The 20,844-nt window shown below is 44.2% G+C and overlaps 1 protein-coding gene across 1 annotated transcript in view; it reads right to left on the bottom strand.

The window, feature by feature from the left end:
- Positions 1–22: 22 nt before the first annotated feature.
- srcap (Snf2-related CREBBP activator protein) overlaps positions 23–20,844 on the bottom strand; it is a 40,093-nt gene continuing 19,271 nt past the window's right edge. The window contains exons 13-33 of the mRNA XM_008437456.2: positions 20,327–20,504; positions 20,088–20,224; positions 19,211–19,380; positions 17,255–17,584; positions 16,879–17,065; positions 16,616–16,785; positions 15,777–15,928; positions 15,456–15,671; positions 15,122–15,286; positions 13,975–14,130; positions 13,545–13,889; positions 12,272–12,441; positions 11,703–12,007; positions 11,419–11,621; positions 10,325–10,494; positions 9,937–10,133; positions 9,637–9,751; positions 9,430–9,555; positions 9,163–9,339; positions 8,994–9,077; positions 23–5,254 (exon numbers count right to left, since the gene is read on the bottom strand). Coding sequence (XP_008435678.2) covers positions 1,151–5,254; positions 8,994–9,077; positions 9,163–9,339; positions 9,430–9,555; positions 9,637–9,751; positions 9,937–10,133; positions 10,325–10,494; positions 11,419–11,621; positions 11,703–12,007; positions 12,272–12,441; positions 13,545–13,889; positions 13,975–14,130; positions 15,122–15,286; positions 15,456–15,671; positions 15,777–15,928; positions 16,616–16,785; positions 16,879–17,065; positions 17,255–17,584; positions 19,211–19,380; positions 20,088–20,224; positions 20,327–20,504 — 7,857 coding nt within the window. The 3' untranslated portion in view covers positions 23–1,150. The remainder of the gene's footprint in view (positions 5,255–8,993; positions 9,078–9,162; positions 9,340–9,429; positions 9,556–9,636; positions 9,752–9,936; positions 10,134–10,324; positions 10,495–11,418; positions 11,622–11,702; positions 12,008–12,271; positions 12,442–13,544; positions 13,890–13,974; positions 14,131–15,121; positions 15,287–15,455; positions 15,672–15,776; positions 15,929–16,615; positions 16,786–16,878; positions 17,066–17,254; positions 17,585–19,210; positions 19,381–20,087; positions 20,225–20,326; positions 20,505–20,844) is intronic.

Genomic DNA, 20,844 nt, shown 5'->3' with positions numbered 1-20,844 from the left:
TCACCAAAAACTCACAAAAGCAGCAATTTTTGGTCTTTTTATTCAACTGCAATTGTCTTAATCTTCAAGTAAAACAAGGTGGAATAACAAGGGATCAAAGGAATGCAACAAACAAAGACGAACCAAAAGTAAGACCATCACCAGGAATCACCCGTTCCCGACAGATATCAAAATTAAATTTTACCGTCATCTGGAGCTGTACCGCTCATTTTATTCACATATATTTCCTCTTACATGAACGGAGTGATGTCAGGGTGATAAGAAACCTGTTAGCGCTGATGATGATGATCATATGTTTCGAGTATTTTTTTTTTAACGAGAAGCTGGAGCGCTCCACGCCAGGAGCTTCAACAAGGCGGTCTGAGGTCGGGAAACCATCAGGCCCAACAGGCACTCTTCACAAAAACACTTACCCCCTTTATTCAGTATAAATACAAGACTTTAGCGTTAACTGTTCAATCAGTACATTTTTCAAACTGTAGATACACACTGCAAGATACTAAGGACCGATTAACCCAGTTCATGTGAAACACCAAAACGTGCTGAAAAAGCCACATTATCTTCTCTTAATGTGCAAATTAATCCAATGAACAGAACTGACTGGGTGGGGGGTAACATGGGGTAGTGAGGGGGTTATCCAGCGCTCTGACAGACCTGCTCTCTTCCTAACACCCTGGAAGAAATCATAAAAATATGCATAACTTATCAAAAGAAAGAGTTGGTGGAAGTTGCAGAAGCAGTTGTTCTCAAACCTCCAAGTTACAATAAACGGGTCACTTCAGGGTGTAAATAAATGTTGGACAAATTAATTTCTATGTGAAACCCCCCCCAACAGAGGGCGCTGTAAAGTCCCACCTCTGACTTCCAGTCTTCAATAATTACAGTACTTTAAGTGTTTAACCTTGCACCTTTCGTCCCTGGAGGTGAATTAATCCGCTGCACCTCCTCCGTCGTCAGTCCAGCATCCCTGCGCCTCCCCCCTCTCCAGCAGGCACCACCCGGAAGTGAGGGGGGACCGGGTCGGTTCAGAAAGGGAGGCAGGGAGGCGTCTGCTTCGTGCAGCACGCGCTCCCTGCACAGCAGCCCTAGAGATTGTGACATGCTCTCGTTTCTGCTTGTAACTCTTTTTTGTAAATCTTTGGCACTCTGGTCATGTCTTGTTGCGTTGTTGATTGGAGGAGGAGCGGGTGCTCGCGGCCGGAGAGCGCGCCTGCACCGCTGCGAGCGCGGCGACGCTCCGCAGCACCCTGTCCGGCATCCCCTCTGCTCCCGGGCTGCTCGTTACCTCCTGGCACTTCCTGCTGTCCTTCCGCCTCTCCCTCCTGTCACTGTCCCGCTCGCTGCCCGAGGACGCGGCCCGGGAGCCTCTGCGCTCCGTGTTCTGGGAGCTGATGCTGCGGGTGCGCTGGCTGCTGTTGCTGCTGCTGCGGCTCCGGCTGCTCCGCCCGCCGCATTCGCCCTCGCAGTCGCTGCTCATGCTGCTGCAGGCGCTGTGGCCTTCGCCTTCCTTCCCTCTCGACAACTTCTTGCCGTCCTTCTCTTCGGGTTTGGGCCTCTTGTACTCCACCTCCAGCGGCGGAACCAGCTGACCGGGACACTGCCTGGTGGAGCGGGAAGCGGGGCGGCTCGCCTGATCTGGCGATGAAAGTTTGCCGCTTTTGTTCTTGTTGTTATTCGGATTCACGGAGTTACTTTGAGGAGAGGCCGGGACTTTAGGCTTTTGGTTTTTGTCGGAAGTGGAAGCAGCAGCTTTGGCTGCTGAATCTTTCCGCGGCGTGTGACCAGGAGTGTCCACTCTGCCTTTCATGGCCAGAAGCTTGGCAGCCGCATTCAGGGCTGAGCAGCGCTTCCCTAAAACCTCCGGCTCGGGCGGCAACAAGGGGGCGCTGTTTGTCTGTGCTTTGCTATCCTGTGGCGGCTGAGGTTCCGTGGACTTCTTGGTCATCCTGACAGAAGAAGTGTCGCTTCCTGACTCCCCCCCAGTGGATGCGGTGGCATTGTTTGATGCGTTTTTGTCAGAGCTGTGTGTATTTTTCACGCCCTTACTCTCCTTGTTGCCCACTTCCTTCTCCTCATCCTGAAGGCGGCGCTTGGCGGATCGGGTAAGTCGGGTCCTGCTCTCACTGCTGTCAGAGTCGGAGGAGGAAGAGGAAGACCCAGACCGTCTCCTGCGAGAAGCAGCCGTCACGCCTTCATTCTTAGTCTCTTCTTCATCTTCCTCCTTTTCGTCCGGCCCTCCCTCAGATGCGTCTGTTCGCCTCTTCTTGCCAGGATGTCTGTTCTCGTAGGTCTTCTTGTGGTGAGCGTGTCTAGTGAGGGTCGATGAAGAGCTCCCAGACGATGGAGAAGAGGAACGCACCGATTCCTGGCTGCTCTCACGGCTGATGGATCTCTTCTTCTTGGAAAGTTTCTGATCTTCAGCAGCTTCCTGCTCCGCTTCTTTCCCATCTCTATCTTTCAGAGGAGCAGCTTTTGGTTCCTCTTTTTCCTTTCCTGGGTCAGAGGAAGTTTCCATCTTTCTCCTCTTAGGCGGTGGTGTACAGCTCTTCTCCTCCTTACAGGACTCTGCTTCATCCTTCATAGCATCTGCAACTATTTCTACTTCATAGTCTAGTTTAGTCTCCCTAGAAACTATTATTGTAGCTGATTTCTCAGCGGTTGGGTCCGTCTGGAGAGGTGTCTCAGTGGGAGTCTCTTCAAAAGCATCGGTGGATGCGGACGGTTCTTCCACTGGGGAAATGGCTGCAGCGGTTTGGGTCGTGGAAACCGAAGGAGATGAATCAGAGGTGGCAGCTGATATTTGGACTGCTTCCATGGCTGTAGAGGTTGATGTGGATCTAATCTCTGAAGGACTTTCTGATGATGAGATTTCCATCATTCTCTCAGCTGCTGCTGCAGTGGTAGAGGACGTTGCACTGACTTCCTCTATTGAAGGTAAACAAGTTTCTGCAAACGTGTTCGTCTCAGCAGACGTTGCGTCAGAGGTATCTTCAGGGTTTGGCTCGGCAGATGCTTCTGTAGAACTTTCATGTTCTGGCGCTACCCGAGCCTCTGAAGTCGGTTCAGTCAGTGGTGGTGTGGAAACTGACTGGATCAGGGCTGCAGTCTCTTCAGTCTTTGGTGACGGAGTATCGTCTTCAGCAGACGGAGTAACTGTTGCAGGAGACTCATCAGACATGTTTGAGTTTGGTGAGGTTCTTTGCTCGGTTTCTTCTGGAATTGTGCCGTTTGATTGGTTGGCCTGAGGCATTTGCGCTGCACCTGGAAGTGTTTCTGAAGTCGCCTTTGCAACCTCCTGACCTCCATGTGGAGTCGAGGTAACAGCTGGTTCTGGAGGTGCAGCAGAGTCCTCCTGTGGAGCAGAAATTGTAGTTGTGTGCGAGTCATCTGTTGTGTTGACACTTTCTGTTTTATCAGGCTCCAATGAAGGTTCAAGTGTTTGGACTGTTGCGGCAGATAGAGGGCTAGCGTTTGAAGCTGCATCATCTGCAGGGGATCTAGGAGAGTCCGGTTCTGTTGGTTCCAAAGGTGCAGGGACAGGGGAAGAGGTTGGTTCTGAAGCAACTGTAGAAACAACAATGGTTGGAGATCCTGCCAAGACTGATGGAGGTGAGGTGGGACTTGTGGCCTCCGGGGCGGAAACTAGAGTTGATGGGAGGAGACTCTGAACTGGAGTTGATGTGGCAGGAGAAGCAGGAACTGTTGCTGGTTCGGCTGGTACCTGAATCGGAGGAGAATCAAATATGGATGTTTCAACTTTATTTTCATCAGAGGGCTGTGCTGAATTTGAAGTCTCTGTTGGTGTTTCGTTGGCTCTGGTGGACTCAGACACTGTTGTAACTGTGTTGGGAACAACTGTGGTTGGGGAGGCCGAGGGGACTCTGCTTTCGGTTTGTGGTACACTGGAGCTTTGCACTTCACAAACAGAATCTGAAATGACTGTGGAGTCTTTACGGGGACGACCCCTCCTCCGTTTTGGGGACAGAGGGGGGCTCTTGTCCTCGCTAGGGGAGGAAGGCGAGGGAGTCACTCTGGTTTCAGGTTCAGGTAGAGCAGTGGGGATCTTGGGGGGCCGACCTCTCTTTCTTTTACAAGGCGTCCCAAGGCAGTTGATGCTGGACTCTGTCTCAGATTTCTTGGTCTGGGGCGCTCCTCTTCCTCGACCCTGAAGCTGCTGCTGTTCACCCAGCTGAGCAGCCATGCGGGATTCGGTCTCCAGTCTGCGTCGCACAGGAAGGTTCCGCAGCACTGGCATGTCAGGAGAAAGGTGCGGTGGGGAGTATGGAGGGTAACCTCTGACAGGCTGAGGGTGGACAGTCAGACTTTGGCTGGAGTCGGTCTCCTGGGGGGATCTGTCCACAGTGAGTTTAGTCTTTTCATTGGGGCTCTGGGAAATGTTGTCCTTGCTTTGCTCGTCGGTAAATCCAGTGTGGTGTTCCTGCACTGCCACCTCCTCTGAGGAGACTCCAGCTTCGCTTCCTCTCCTTCTCCTCCTTCGCGGCTCCTTCTCCTCCACCACCGTGACGAGCCTTCCTGGAAGTTTCCGCAAGACTTTAGCTAATGGGGAATCGTCCACCAGGCCCCGGAGCACCTCGCCATCTGCCGACTGGCGCTTGCGAGGCGATCTGGAGCTTGTGGAGGGAGGAGACATGTGCCCATCATCATCTTTGGTCAGATGTTCTGCTCCAAAGCTGGAGTCTAATGAAGACTCAGACATTCTCCTTTCTTTCTCGTCTTCCTTATCCTCTCTGGCTGCTTTGGAGCTTTTGGAATCGGACTCTCCGGCACCCTGCTGCTTCCCTCCAGGAGGAGAGCTCGTAGAAGGGGAAGGCAATAGACTGGGATGGGAACGGCTGGGCTGAATCCTCGTTTTCACAGTCTGGTGATCTCTGGCGGGAGACGAGCCTTTGAAAGACTTGGAGTCTTGAAGCCTGGTGGATGTGGACGTTTTGACGGGGGTGGTGTCTTTGGCAGCTCCTCGTCCTCTCACACCGCTACGGAGTCTTTCAGGCACTTCTCTCGGCGGTTCAAGTTCGGTTTCAGGCGAAGCTCCGCGAAGTCGACCGCTGGTCCGCGTGGAGGTCAGGGTCTTGTCCTTGGGTTTGCGTCCGCGGCGAGCAGGAGCTTGCTGAGCAGGTTCAGTAGAAACAGGCGTTGACATGAAGTCATCGTCATCTTCATCTGATGTAGGGTGGAGCATTAGTCCCTCCTCCTTGGCTTGGTCCAGACCCTTCCTGGCAGCTTCCACCTGCTCCTAAAACACAAGAGAAGAATTCACCGTTTAGTTTTTGATTTCAGTAAATGTTCAGAATAAATTAATTTCTTAAGTTATTTTGATCCAATTCTTTTATATGAATGCAAACATTTAAAATACAGATAAACTATATCATCATTAGGAAGTAATTTATTTTAGTTATTCAATTCAAAAAGTCAAGCTTGAACATATTATATGGAGAATGATGTATTTACAATGTTTATTTCTGGTGCCATAATTATAGACTTTGATAAAAGTATTGCTTTAGCCTCAGATAGCACAAGATGGTAATTAAACGTTGAATTATAATCAGAATGGTTGATTTTTGGTTGAGGTCAACATAATTAACGGTGGATCAACCATCAAACAATCATCCAGCTCTAGCCAAGAACCCAATGTTGAAAATGTGTCATTGAATCAATGTTGTTTTATGGTTGAAATCTAATGAATGAAATGCCAATGTCTGATACATACTTTAAAATTTCTGTACATTTTCTTACTATCTGTGCATATTGTGTTGAAACAAAAACATCTACAACTTACTACAAGGAGTGGAGCAGTCCACATCCATTATTTACATGAGTGGGATGTCCCAACCACACAGTCACTTTGCTGCTGGCTTGTTTGCAAAAGATGTTAGTTCAATGTTGAATTATGATCCCAAAGGTTGAATTTATGGTTAAGGTTGATGACTGATGGTGGATCAACCATCAAACCATCAATTCTAGCCAATTAACTAATGTTGAAAATATGTCATTGAATCAATGTTGTTTTCTGGTCAAATTCTAATAGTTAAAAAGCCAGCGTCTAATCCAGCGTTTTTCATCACTGGTCCTCCAAGCACACTGACCTGCAAGTTTTAGGCATGTCCATAATTAGGCACACATGATTTTAATTGATGGCTGATTGACAGGGTTTTGCTGAACTGAAAACATGCAAGTCATCTTGCCTTGAGGACCAGTGTCTAATCAATTTTGAATCCAAGTATACCGTTTGTTGCACCCCTCCTCACCTCCTCCTCATCCCCTCCTACACCCCCCTCCCCTCCAAACCTTCCCCACTTTTCATTCCCTCCCCCCTTCACCCGTCTCCTCCCAACCTCCCCCTCTTTACACCCCCCTTCCCTTCCCTATCCCCTCCTTCAGCTCTGGGTCAAAACATTTTATTACTAGGTGGGGGGTTAATCATGTTTCAAATTAAGCACTATATGTAGAGAATAGTGGGTTGTGATTCCTTTCTGTACAATTTCCTACTTGTCTATAAATATTATTACTGACTGTGCATAATGTGTTGACACAAAAACATCTACAAGGAGTGGAACGGTCCGCCTCCCCGTTTACCCTAGTGGTTTGCCCCAACCAGCCACTTTGCTGCTGGCTTGTGTGCAACCGGCTTCTGAACTGAATTCCACTTTGAGCACTTTTATGGCAAGTTTTTCAATATTACTTTGATCTTAAAAGTGTTTATTGAAAAATAACTGCATTGTTTTGTGCCTATATTAATCTTGGTTATTTTGGTGCAAACCAGATATTCTTAATAATTGAGGTCACGTCTCCTTTTGTATTATTTTCATCCTACCCACCACTCTAGGCCTAAGTATGAAATCCTGTGAGATTTTGTGGGATTTGAGTTTTTAAAAATAGGATGGGGCCTATTGTTTGGTCTGGGAGAGCATGYGGTGGACAAGGAAGTGTAAGGCTGGCTGCTGCAGATGGACTTTAAATAATTTCAAATCACTTGTTTTAAATTTTTTATTAGGATGTGCTTCGGGACATGCTTAGATGCGCCTCTATACCAAAACAGCTGATTCAGATAATTGCATAATCTCTTCTGCAGCCATCAAGAACTGCAGAAGGCTGTTAATCACCCAAAGATTCAATCCAGGTGTGGCAGAAGGAAAACACCTGAAACATGTAAGGCAGGTGAAACACTGATCTAAACCTGCTAACGACTGATTCAGTCTGATTCTTGATAATTGGTTAAACAGAACTGGACTATTGCTACTTGTGCTGGGTCTTTATCAGCATATTGACATTTTTGAATGAATTTAATTATTAACTTGTTGGAAATGTTTGTGGTTAATGGAAGATTGAACCAGTTATTTGATGGAAGTTTATCCTGAATAAATTGTAAATTTTCCAACTACAGTACAAATCACCTTTTGCGCTATTTTTCTGTCTCTGGTGTGTTAAATGAACCCTGATCCTCCCAGAGTTATCTTTAGGTTTTCTGATAAACACCCCTTTATTTTAAATATTGATTCCCTCATTTTAACATGAATGCAGTATCATAAATGCTACACTATACTGCAGCTTGATGGGTAAATGTAATTGTATGACAACTAACATTAAGATAAATAGATGAATATTCATTAGCATGTCCTTATTAATTTAACGGTTTGTTTGTTCTCAGACCTATAACCAGTACACCATTTAATATTTCAATGTCTTTCAGAACTTTTCAAATGTTTATCATCTTTCTAACTGGTGCCTTCCTCACCCTTTGTTTTTTAGCTGTTGCTCTGCAGTTTGACCCAAAGCTGACTGTCGTGGACTATAGCATATCTGTCAAGTAGTGGCTTCATTATGTGCCAGAATGGGAGGAAGGCATCACAAGGAACCAAAGTGATTCTAACAAAAGTCAAACTGGGTTTAGCCCAACTTGTACTGGTTCCCTGGTTCATATAGTACAAAGCTTAAGCTCATGGACTCTGTTCTGACAGTCAAAAAGGAGTCAAATGTTTAAAGATCCATCTCTCTTTTCTTAAATAAAATGTTATATCAATGCCATTTTGTCATTTTTAACCTTTTGTACACACATTTTTGGGAATATGTTAATGTAAGAATTTTGAACAACATACCCATGATACCCATCATCTGCCAATAAAATGGTGTGTTTAACACCAGCGAAGAAACTTTTAGCGGTATGTTATGATGTAGACCTATCAGACGAAAAGATGTACATAAATCCTTAGCTTTCATTCAATATAAAATCAACCCAAATATGCATGCAGATCCACGTTCAAATGATGGTTGAATAAACATTGATATAATCAGTTACGGTTGAAACGCTAAAGTTGAGTCAACATGTAAATCACTGACCACTTTCAATTCCATTTCAATGTAGATTCAATGTCTCTGCCTGACATTGTTTCAATGTTGTTTCACTCATATTGTGCTATCAGATGCGCAATTTTCAGCATGCTCAGCCCTGACAGAAAACTTGGATCTTTTTCTGCTCAGTGAATTTTCCACACCTACGCCTCATCGGAGTGCAGTTCTCTCTGAGCGAAGACTTCAGCTGAAGTATTTCAAGTATCAGTGTTTAAAAGTGAAGTCAGAGGAAGCAGAGAGATGGAAGAAGCTCTTGTCTACAACATGTTAACCTGTGTTTACTCTTTATTCAGTGTAAAAATGAGACATTTGTTGATCAGAAAACAGGATTTTTATAGCTGGTTGCTCATAATTATTTCTGGAGTTGCACCAGCCAAATTCTCGCTGCAGCTCCAGTTCATCAAAAATCTCTCAGCAATGATCAGTTAAAGTTAAGAGCAGATGGCTGATTAAATATTAAGAAAATGTTTATTAATCAGCCACTAAAAACATAAAATTCACATATTTGTCTTGAGCGAGTGTAGAACTCGGAGGGAAAACAAATCTGCTTCTCATCTTATCCAGATATTTTCCCTCCAACAATTCTTCAGTAAAACACGACGAGAGAATTTAGAGTGAGAAGTTACTTCTGCTTGCTTCAGCTCCTCCTTGCAGACGTCTTCCAAAGAAGCTTCCAGGAAGTTCATGGCGTAGCGTTCAATGGGAGTGAGCTGCAGACAGGCAGGAGAGATGTGAGCGGACAGCCGAACAGAACCGGATCAACATCTGGAAACCCAGAACCGCTTCATCAGTCACCTGTTCCACTAGAGCAGCGATTTCCTGTTCGGCTTTGGACAGCTCCTCCACTTCTTCCTGCTCTCCTCCGTCGTCCAAGGGGATGTTCTCGTTGAACTCTGCCAGCTCGGCCACCTGCTCCGCTTTGGCCTGCGAAGCCGCCACGATGTCCTCCTCATCCTCGGCTCGGCACAGCGCCTAGACCGATCGTAAAGCAATGGGATGTGTTGAGCAGCGACGAGATGAGGACCTAAGGTATTGCTGGGAGACGATGGGATAAAAGCTCACCTGTTCCAGGATGGTGGTGCTCTGTTTGTTGACACCCTCCTCTTCCTCAGCCTGAGGGACGGACAGCTCCACAGCCACCTCCCTCTTCTCCCCATCGTTGACATCAAACAGCTCCCTGATGGTTTGCTGAAAGAAAGGAATCATTTAGCTGATTACAGACTTTCATTTTTCATCAACACCTTCTCAAACATGGATGGATGTTGGTACCTCTTTGAAGAAGGCAGTAGTGAAGTTTCCTCCCTCGATCGCCATATCTCCCAGCATCCTCTTCTGGTTGGCTTTCTTTAAAATGTTTTCCTCTACCGTTCGCTCACTGATTAGTCTGAAAAAGCAGAAAAATTAAAACTGTTGGAAAAACAATTTGGGTAACATTAACATGAATTTGTTCAGCAGTTAAATCGTACAGGACAACTATGACTTAAAAGTTAAATTATCAGTCTTTTTTTTTTTTGTTAATTCAGGCTTTTTGTGGACAAACAGATTTAATTAATCAGTTAAATGCACCACCTGTAGATGTGGACGTCTCGGGTCTGGCCGATTCTGTGGCAGCGGTCTTGCGCCTGAGCGTCCATGGTGGGATTCCAGTCGCTGTCGTAGAAAACTACAGTATCAGCCCCGGTCAGATTGACCCCAACGCCCCCGCTGCGGGTTGACAAAATGAAGCAGAAGATGCGTCGGTCTGCGTTGAAGCGCTCCATGAGGGCCTGCAGAAGAAGGCGTGAGAAACGGTGACAATCAGACATGTCAAAATGCCACATTTACTCATGTAGCAGATATAAAAACGGCTAATGAAAGTGCTTCCAAGAACTGTTTAGCGTTTCATTGTCACTCAGTCTTCTTTTCAGAACAATATTTCAGTCATTAGCAGGAGTTTAAATGGAAACATTTGCCAAACCTGTCTCTGCTCCACGCGGGTGCTGCCGTCCAGACGGAGGTAAATGTGTCCGTGGTAGTTGAGGAACTGCTCGAGGACGTCCAACATGCGCGTCATCTGAGTGAAGATCAGCACTCGGTGGCCTCCAGACTTCAGCTTTCGCAGCAGAGTGTGCAGAGTCTGAAGCTTACCTGCATGCAGAGGACACACGTTAGAGAAAACAGAACCTAGGAGAATACCAAAGTGCTGTTTGGACCAAGGTGTGATCCTGAACATAATATGAAAGATGAATGGGTGACTGTTTGTCCATGAGGTAAAATATCCTATTGGTGCTTTTAAGAAGGAACTTAAGACCCTTTTTTTTTGTAAAACATTTTTGGCCTGCCATGTTTTGATGTTTATGATGCTTTTACCGTTTTTTACTACAGAGAAAAGTGCTATATAAATACAATTTACGTACTGTGTGAACTCTCTATGCTACAAAGAAAAGCCAGCTGCATTTATGCGGCGCTCGAGTGCTTTGAACAACACTTTTTGAAAAACACGTTTTAGATCTGTTAAGATTTTGGCGAATTGTTTTGTCTACAGAAATTATACTGAACAGTAGTCTATCATTTAAATCTAGGGATCAGAAAAATGTTATTTAATATTAATGAACTAAATACTAAAAAATTCTATTAAAAAGATTCATCTAAAAAGAAAAGTTAGTGAGACCTCTATGGCATAGTTTTATCTCTACTAAAGACATTCTTTTACACCAAAAGATATTTGTTTTTACAGCTGTTTTTGTCTATTAGCAACATCATTGTTAGCGTTTTTATTTAATTTGGATTTTAGCTTGTAAAGCAAAAGTGGTGGAAATGTGCTACATGAACTTATATAGACAAGTCAGTGCAGCAATAAACATTTGAAAAGAAAGGTTGATTTGATTCTTGGACTCTGATTAACATATTTCAACATATTGTTTACCCGTCTCTACAAATAAAAATCCTGCAATGATTTAGATATACAACATGTGGAAAACTGTGGATAAGCTGCAAAGACCAACGATTCAGATGGCCGTTAGACTCGCCTCTCCCCCACTCTTTACGGAAAGCACTCCTTCTGGAACTCACCGCAGTCGTACTGTATGAGCCTCAGGTCAGGAAACTGAGTCCTCATGTTGCAATGGATGCGGTGGAGGCTGCGGGTTAATGGAGCGACCTGACCTGCCAGCGTGGAGGCGAACACCGCCTGCTTGTGGCTCAGAGATGGAGGAGGATGGCAGCAGTGCATGGAGATCAGAGGAGCCTCCACAGGAGGGATCACAAACACAAACCTAAACGTAGAGAAAAAAGGAAAGCATTAACAAACAAATCTCCCTGCTTTATTAGCTTTATATGCATCTGTTAATGTCTACCTGTCGATTATATGGCTGAGGAGCTCCACCCTTTGATCAGGGGTGTGAATGGCTTCTCTTAACGCAGGGCTCTGGAACCAGCGGTCCTGCTGCTGCGTGAGCAGACAGCTGCTGTGGCCCGAGCGGCTCCACTCCCCCTCCGCCTTCAGAGCCGCCGGTGACGGATGAGGGCCGGGGAGGAACGTCAGAAAGTCTAAAACCTCACGGCCGAACACCGGCGTCGCCCCACAGTGGCGCTCATTGACTCGGAAGATGAAGTCAAGCCGACTGTCTCTCTGCCGTTTCATCTCATCAGTCAACCATGACTGTTAAACCACAGAAAGTCATATGATCGTGAGCAGGAATGTCAAAAAAAAAAAAACATGATCCTAGAGCAGAATCAGACTGCAGTCTGATAAATGACCCAAATGAGGTGCACCCACAGGAATCTAACATGCCATCAGGAGGTATTTCTTTCACATGCATGCTTTATTTTTGCAGAAATCAAGACTAGAAACAAAGACAATCTACAGAGCATCAGATTGTAGTTCTGGAGTAAGATTGAATTTAAAGATATAGAAGCCGCTCACCACATGGAAAGGAGAGCGTAGAGGCGGGCGGGGTGCCCTCCTGCGTGGGGGGTTGGTCTTCGCACTCCCACTGAGCTTCGACTTTACCGGAGGTTGGTTGCTGCTACTGCTGTCTCGAGGTGCTGCTGAGGGGTTGGCCACAGAAGGTGATGCAGCAACCACGGTTGGAGCTACGGATAGGATGGAGAAGAAGGCAGAGAAACACTTAATCTATGGCTAATAACCTAGAAAATACAAACTCTACTTCTGTGAATCTTTGGAACGTCACACAGGATTCGTACGATTTTCCCGCAGCAAAATTCAGGAACTTTTCAAGCATTTTTAGGGGAAGTTTTCAAACTTTTCCAGCAGCAGACATTGTGTTTTAAAACAACACAAATGAACTAAAAACAAATCTGTCTTAATTCACTTTTATATTATATAAATTTATTACTGCTACTATTAATCTTGTGATAGTATTCTAGGCAAACTAAAATATATCAAAATGTTGTTTTGAAAGGTATCCCTCACACACCTTATGCACCTGAAAAATCCTCTAGTTTCACTGACGATGTTTAATCTATAAAATATAAGCCAACATTTTATTTGAAGTCATTGGGCCATTAGGAATAATTCATATTCATTACACTAAAACAACCCAAACAAATGGTGTTAAGGTTAATTACCTTCCTGCACAAAGAAAGTTACAAAAAATATATATATATAAATAAAAAATAAAAACTATCAGTTTAAGTTTTCTAGGATTTAGCAGATAGAAATAACTCTGGTAAACCTAAAACAACAAACGTTTAATCTGATTTAACTTCAGACAGTTAGAATTTTTTTTTGTCTTTTTATTATCTTTAAATATGTAACTTAAATGACGTTTTCCAAATTAAGACTTTAAATCAATCATTACTTTAAATCAAAACATTGATGTAACAAAACATCAATGTTTTGTTACATCGATGTAACAAAACGATGTAACGATTTGTTACATCGATTTGTTACATCGCTGCTCAAACTGTGCAGTTTGACTATCAAGTACTTTCAAGGACTTTATATAGAAATCCAGCAGTTTCCAAGTGTTGAAAACATTTAATTTGAAATTCAGGCATTTTAAGGGCCTGCAAGCAACCTGCTCACTGTTCTGGCAACATCAAACAAGGCAGGCTGACAGATTAAGTACAAAACTGCAACAGGCTTGCTGGGAAGGGAACATCTGCAGGAAATGTGGATCCAGGGAAGCTTGCAGCAGCTCAGGAAAACAGATCTTCTTAGCATGTTGTCTCACCTGGCTGCTCTATGCTGCAGGGGGGCGGCTGCACTACTTTGAGGACTGGCCGGGGGGGTTGGGGCTGGTTTGGGGTGGAGCTCGGAGGTCTGAGGGGGGCTATAGTGTAGTGAGCCGTAGCGGGGCCGGGACCAGGTCCAGGGGCGCGTGGGGCAATCTGCAGGAGAGCCGTGCTCCGGACAGGGGCGGTGTTGGTGTGAGGGTGCAGGGAAGGGGGCGGAGCCTGGGGAGCAAGACGTGGGGAAGGGGCAACTGCCAGTGTGGGCACAGGCCCACCCTCCTTGCCTGCTGCCTGGCGCACAACAATCTTCACGACTCCAGGGCTGCTCACCGTGGTGGAGGGCACTGAAAAGAAACGGGGAGAATTCCCAACTTCAGGACCAACTTCTACGTCTTGGGTTAAATTAACAGGAGATCAAAGGTGAAATACCTTGGGGTGAGGCGTTGTGCGGCAGCTTGTTTGCTGCGGGATTAGCGACAGGCGTGTTTGCGGCGTGTGTGGCCGTTGTGGTCTGGACAGTGAGCTGTGCAGGCTGACTGATGAGGTGATGCTGCACGCCGCTGGACACCAGGTGCATCACGTTACCTGGAGAGGAAACGGGGGAAGGGGAAAATCCAAATGACAGAATCAAACCCCCTGGTTGCTACACAGCTTACAATTCGGAAATTCAGACTGCTCAAGACTAATGTCAGAAATAACCTATTTTAATGTTCAAGTACAAACATTGAAGAAGTTTTTGTTTTATTTTATTTTTTCTATGTGCAGCATGAACCAACTTTTCAACTTTGACATTTTCAAGACTCTATTCTCGTTTGCTCAATTAACTGTCCAGCTAATTTTAATTATTTAGACAAATTAAAACCCAACTTTAGCCAAAATACAGCATCTTTCTCATAACATCATGCTAGTCTCTCTTAACAGTAATGTTTTCTGATCATTCTGTTCATATGAAGCCTCTTCCAGCTGAATTCTGTCACTAGACGCAATTAATCTCCATAAGAATAAACATGGAAGTCAACATTTCTGAACATCTGGAGGAAATGTGCAGATGCATCCGGTGCAGCAGAAACCTACCAATGTCCAGATAAAGCCATGACTGCGTGAGGTCCATCACCATCATGGTGGGTTTGGGGAAGATGGTTTAACCATTTTTTGTTTTCTCATCATTAATTTCTCCTGTGTCAGATTAGTCTATCCATTAACGGGTTGATGTAATGAAGCTATATTAAGCATATTTCTCCCTATAATTTTTAGCTAACTATCAGATTTTCAGTTTGTTTTTCTAATACAAACCCTAAAAATGTATAATTCTTTCTTTTTTTTAGTGCAGCATACAGCTTAGTGCGTAAACCGATTATTCACTATGAGTGAAATGAGTTATTTAAATAAGTCAGTTGTTACACATGGTTTAGTGTCAGTTTGATCCAAGGATCTCAATAAATCTAATTTTAAACACCTGAGAGATGTTTCCATCATTCGTAGCAAACACTAAATCTGCTCTCACTCCAGGTTTAACTACTGCAGATCGAGATCCTCCATGACATCATTTAAACTGTGTAGTTGTGCAAATGACAACCTTGAACTGGGCGTGGGCCGGCTGCTGGGACCTGGTGGATCTGCGCTCCAGATAGGGTCAGTTTGTTGCCTTGAAGCTGGAAGGTGACGGGTTTGCTGCCCTGGCTCGACGACACGGGTCGTCCTGCCAACGAGGCCAGCTGTGCGATGCTCACCACCTCACCGGCTGGGAAAGAAAGAAAAACAAGACTAATGTTGGCTTATTCTTTTAGTTGAAAGCAGAGATTTCAGCTGCTGCCCGGAAATCAATGTTTTATTTACTAGCTGATAATAAATGTGAGTTTTAAAGAGAGAGATAACCCCTCAAGCACTTCCCCTAAAGTTAACACACTCACATGGCAACCTTGCTTGCATATCAGGGCTGAGTAAAACCCTCTGCGGCATGATGCTGCTGGGAGCCGGACTGGGATGGGCCGGTATACTGGCTGCACTGGGCGCACCTGGAGGTCGTACGGTCAGTATCGGCTTCGGGGCGCTGGATCTCACTGCGGTTTGAGGAGCGGGATGAATCGGAGGGCGAGGCGGAGCTGTGGGCGCCACTGAACACACCACTGGAAGACACGGATAAGAAACTGTGAGCATGCGAATTTAAAAATAAACTAACAAGATTTACAAAGACTTATTTTTTTAAATGTTTTTCTTTTCTTTGCACCGACCTTGCTGAACAACAGGAGCAGGAACAGGAGCCAGAGCGGCTTCAGAGACGGGAGAAGGTTTGGGGGTCTGGGCTGCAGGTGGAACGGAGCAGGTGGGTTTGTTCATCAGCAGAATGGGTCGATTATCTCCTTTAGGAGGCGGCTGGAACATCCTAAAATAACACCACAACGATCATTCAGAAAAACACTCGTTAACAGGAACTCAGCAGAAGAAGGTTTAGAGAGTTTTAGTCGATTAGAAAACGACGACAAAAGACCAGATTGTGACCAAGACTATATTTTATTTTAAACTAAAATGTGTTCTCAAAATTAACACTGCTCAGAACCAACTTCATGAAGGACTGCCTCTGAAAGCTCTCTCTAAAAGTTTAATAAGTTTATTTGTGCAGCACGTTTCAAAAACAAGAAGACCCGAGTGATCTGAAGTGTCGATACAACAAAAAATTCTTTATGTATTTTGGTGCCAAGTTGTTCAGTAATTTATAGACTAACATAAATATTTTTAAAGTCTCTTTTCTGAGCCAGTGGAAGGACTTTAAAATGTTTCTGACTCACCATGTCAGAAAACAGAAAATACCGAATACGAATTATTCACGTCATCACCGTCATTATTTATAGAATGCCTGGCGGCAACATATAATAAAATGTTTATTAATAAATCCATCTGACGAACTGGCCAAGTTTAGTCTCTTTCTTTGAAGAACTACTGGATACTTTTCTTCAATAAACCCCTGGTTTGTTCACAGTTCTGTTTCTCTTCCATGTTCATACATAACTTGCATATCTCTCCTATTCTGCATTTGTCTAAAAATAATAATAATCTTGGCTGCGGCATGTACCTGTTGACCTTCATGCGGACCGGTTTGGGTCTCGGCGGTGGTTCAGGGAACTCTGTAATCTCCTGTATAAGCTGGCGGCTGACTCTGTGGCGCGGCAGGAAGACGTCCGCCTGGTAACGGGTGACATGGTGCTCCAAATCGACAAGATCAAATGCAGAAAGGTCGCAGCGCTGGAAAGGTAAAACAGAATAATTTTTTCCCATCCTTTCACAGCTCATTTGAGCAGCAAATAAAAGTTTTGTCGCGCATCCATCCATGCAAACCTTCAGAGGAGAAACCTCCAGAGCTTCCTGCACCAGGGAGGCAGTGCGGAAGACGATGGGCTGCGTGATGAAGGGCGACTGGATGGGTCGAGGGTCAAACAAGTTGGGGTGGTTGCACACTTTGCGGAGCTGCATGAGGATGTTGATGACAGACATGAAGTGACCGCTGGCCAGTGTTTCCCGCGTCCTGTGAATCAGAGAGAGAGAAGGCTGGAGGTTCATTTTCCAGGAGGAAAACTAGTCAGAGGTGAGATCATTTCACTCTAAAATTAAGCACTACTTTGTATTAGTGGATCACAAAAAACCTGTGAAAAAAGTTCACGCGGTGTGAGTATTTTAAGACACTAAATATTTTTCTGATCCTTCAGGAACTCACGAGGCCTGTGCCATGAAGTCGTCATAGAGAAACCTCTGCCGTTTGGAGAGGCGGCAGCGAACCACGTGCTCGTATTTCTTCGGCATCTGCTTCTCGACGTCGGCCTTGATCCTCCTGAGCAGGAACGGCCTCAGCACCTTGTGAAGCCTCTTGACCAGGCCCTCGTTGTACTCCTGGCTGCCCTCGATCATTCCCGTCAGCGGGTTGGAGAACCACTCCTTGAACTCCCGGTGGGACTGGAAGACGTGAGGCATGAGGAAGTGCATGAGCGACCAGAGCTCCATCAGGCTGTTCTGCAGGGGAGTTCCCGTCAGCAGCAGCCGGCGGTGGCTGCGATGGAGAGATTGGTAGAAGCGAGGTCAGGATAAAAACTCAGCCAGCAAACATGAAAACGGTTAAATCTAGCAAGTCTGGGCAGTTGGTAACTCAAAATCCCCTTATTCAGACTCCAGGGGAGAGCAAGACTTTCAGCAGATAATAGGAAGGCTGAACAATGTACAGCAAAGTAGATCTGTTCTAATCTTTTTACCTTTCAACCTCTGTGTCATTTAACAGGAAATGCCAACGGCCCTTTGGAAATCTCACTTGTGCGATTTGTTTAGAATTTAGACATTTTCTTTACACGTTACATTAAAATAGTTCCAGTAAATAACAGCGCTTAAAAGAAATTACTCTTAATCCTAATTCTGGATGCTTGGAAAAGAAAATATACATTTTCAAAGTTCTTACATCTTACATTATAAGTGGTCAAAAATTGTTCATTTTTTATCAGCAGCACAAATTCTGATTGATGCATTTTTACTTTTGTGTGTTATGGACCTTTGAAAAAAAAAGAAAAGAAAAAAAAAGCTCAATCAGCAGGTCAGACCGCAAAGAAAAATAGAAATTCAGGAAAATCCACATTGGTACATCTCTATTTTACTGAACAACAAAAAATCTCCTCTCTTTTGGTAATTTTAGCTGGAATATAGTCCAGCAGCCTGAGTCCAACTTTTCCTTCTGCTTCATATATCTTTACAGACGATTCTCCAGTGACATAATGCACATTGGCAGACCTCCAGCCAAACGTTTCATAATGAAAATTAGCTGAAAATAATTATTTTTTACACATCTTTGCAGCCCGGACAGAGTTGGTCCACATTCCCACGGTAAAAAGTTCAACAGTTCCATTATTCATTTCACCCACTAAAGCTATGACAAAAATATTCCATTTTTTATAAGACACAAAGGCTTAATTTGAATGACAACAATGATAGTCAGTTTGACAATGAATACAAAAAAAATCAAAAATATTGATTATTTATTCTACATGTAATAAATCAGACATTCCTTCAATATTTTCTATTTGTAAGTGATTTCAATTCATATAAACTCGAATCAAAGCAGCGGCACACTTTCGTCTCATGTAGAAAAGCTTTGCTTTAACCTAACCTTTACGCTGCAAGTGTACATTTTGCTTCTATTCATTTTAAGCCACCAGAGGGCAGCGTCAGACACAGATAGAAACCTGTGACAAATGAACTTCAACCTGAGCAGTCCAGCTCAACTTTCAGCTGAATGATTAAGAGTCAGGACGGATCACAGTGTGACGGGACGCAAAAGGCTCTGATGTCTTTCTGCAGACATGCCTGGATTTTGGAAGTACTCATGAAATGAGCTGTAAAAATATCATATTACCAGGAAGAACAGAAAAAGAAAACACCAGAATGTCAGCAGTTTTGACTCAATAGTATTACTCTTGCAATTAAAAAACTGCAGTAAAAGAGTCGATTCACAACAGTCACCTTATAGACAAAAGAATGGGCCTAAAAGAGACTGGCTCATTACAATAATTGGAGCCACTTAATGTTTAGAACAATAACAGATCTGATATACGAGTAGCGCTCTTTTATGATAGCAATAATAGAGGTGAAATATTCCAAACACACCAAGCGAGGTTCGACAGGCTCTACAGACCTGTTGAAGTTCAGCAGACTCTGCCAACGCTGGGACTTAAAGTTCTTGATATTCTGAGCCTCGTCGAGGATCAGATAACGCCAGGACTTTCGCCTGAAGGCCTGGTGATCTTGCAGCACCAGCTTGTACGACGTGATGCAGACGTGGAAAGCGTTGGGTTTTGTCCAGCCCTGTGAAAAGAATTGGAGAATAAAAAGTGAGCTGTTCTCATTTTTCACTGGCAAGGTTCTAAAATAAAAAAAATAAAATCTCTGAACAGTTGTCCCTTTTTGTTATGGCAGATTTAAGGATAAATATAAGTAAAAGCAGCTAAAAAATGGAATGTAAAATAATTTATTTAAAAATTAGACATCTGATATCAGCCTTTTAACTACTGAGAAGATAATGAACTCAAGCAGTGTAGGTTTTAAAACAAGAGGCTTTAAAAGGACCAACACAAAGTAGTGCATATTAAAAAGAAGGATGTGTGGTTTTCAAAGATCTACGGCAAGAAATTGTATTCAGTCTCTCTAAACTACAAAACTGTTCCTCGCGAGCCACCATTTTGATATTTTTAATCATACAATCCAACAATCATAATTTGAATCCTCCTTCAGAATTATGCACTATTTTGTGTTTGCCACATTGAAATTCCAGTAAGATATATCGATGTCTGTGGCTGTAATGCAACAAAACTATGAAATGAACAATTGACACAAAAACTTTCCAAAAGTTGTGTATTGGTCGCTGCTGCCTCGTGGTATTATAAGGGAGTAACCTAGGCTACCATTCTGCTTCATGCTCTCAATATTTCAACCCCACGTCAGACATGATGCCGCCACGCGCCCGATAAAAGAAAAAAGCCGCAGACAAACCCAATAAAGCAGAGAAACATCACCTGTCTCTTCAGCTTCCTCTCCTTCTGGCTTCCAAAGTAGGTGAGGATCTTAAACCCTGGACACCAGCGCTTCAGCTCCATCTCCCAGTTCAGCATCACACTGGTGGGGACAATGATGAGGTGGGGACCCCAGTTCCCTAAAGAAGAAAAAAAAACTGGTTTACAGAAAGTCCAAGCACATGTACATGGAGAGGGATTTTAAAAACAGGCTTGAAGAATAAATAAATACGGGCCGTTACCTTTTTCACAGGCCAGATGGGCCAACAGAGCGATGGTCTGGATGGTTTTCCCCAGGCCCATTTCATCAGCCAGAATCCCATTGAGCTTCTTCTCGTACATGGTGACCAACCAGTCCAGTCCGATGTGTTGGTATTCCCGCAGTGTTCCATGAAGGAGGAATGGGATGGGGGTCTTTACCTGTAGAAGGGAAAAATATGAGAAAGCAATGATCCAGATGTGAACTGGGTTAGAACGAAGATGCACAGAAAAACAGACTGGTGACCAGAATCGGACCATTTTCTGATTATCCAGCCTTGATAGGTTTAAAATCATAGTCTAAGGAAGAACTATTATTTAAAAATAATGTACTTTCTACAACATGTCAGGGGTTTATTGGGCTTCAAGAGAGAATATGACTTTCAGCAGATAACAGGAAGGATTTATGTAATAAAGCTACATATTGTTTACGCTTTAAGGCTTTCAACTTGAAGAATATTGTGGATTTGGAAATGTTACACAAGCGTAATTAAATACTGCC

Source organism: Poecilia reticulata, linkage group LG19, assembly GCF_000633615.1.
Source record: "Poecilia reticulata strain Guanapo linkage group LG19, Guppy_female_1.0+MT, whole genome shotgun sequence".
NCBI classification, from domain to species: Eukaryota; Metazoa; Chordata; class Actinopteri; order Cyprinodontiformes; family Poeciliidae; genus Poecilia; species Poecilia reticulata.
This window is presented reverse-complemented; position numbering and strand designations above follow the sequence as displayed.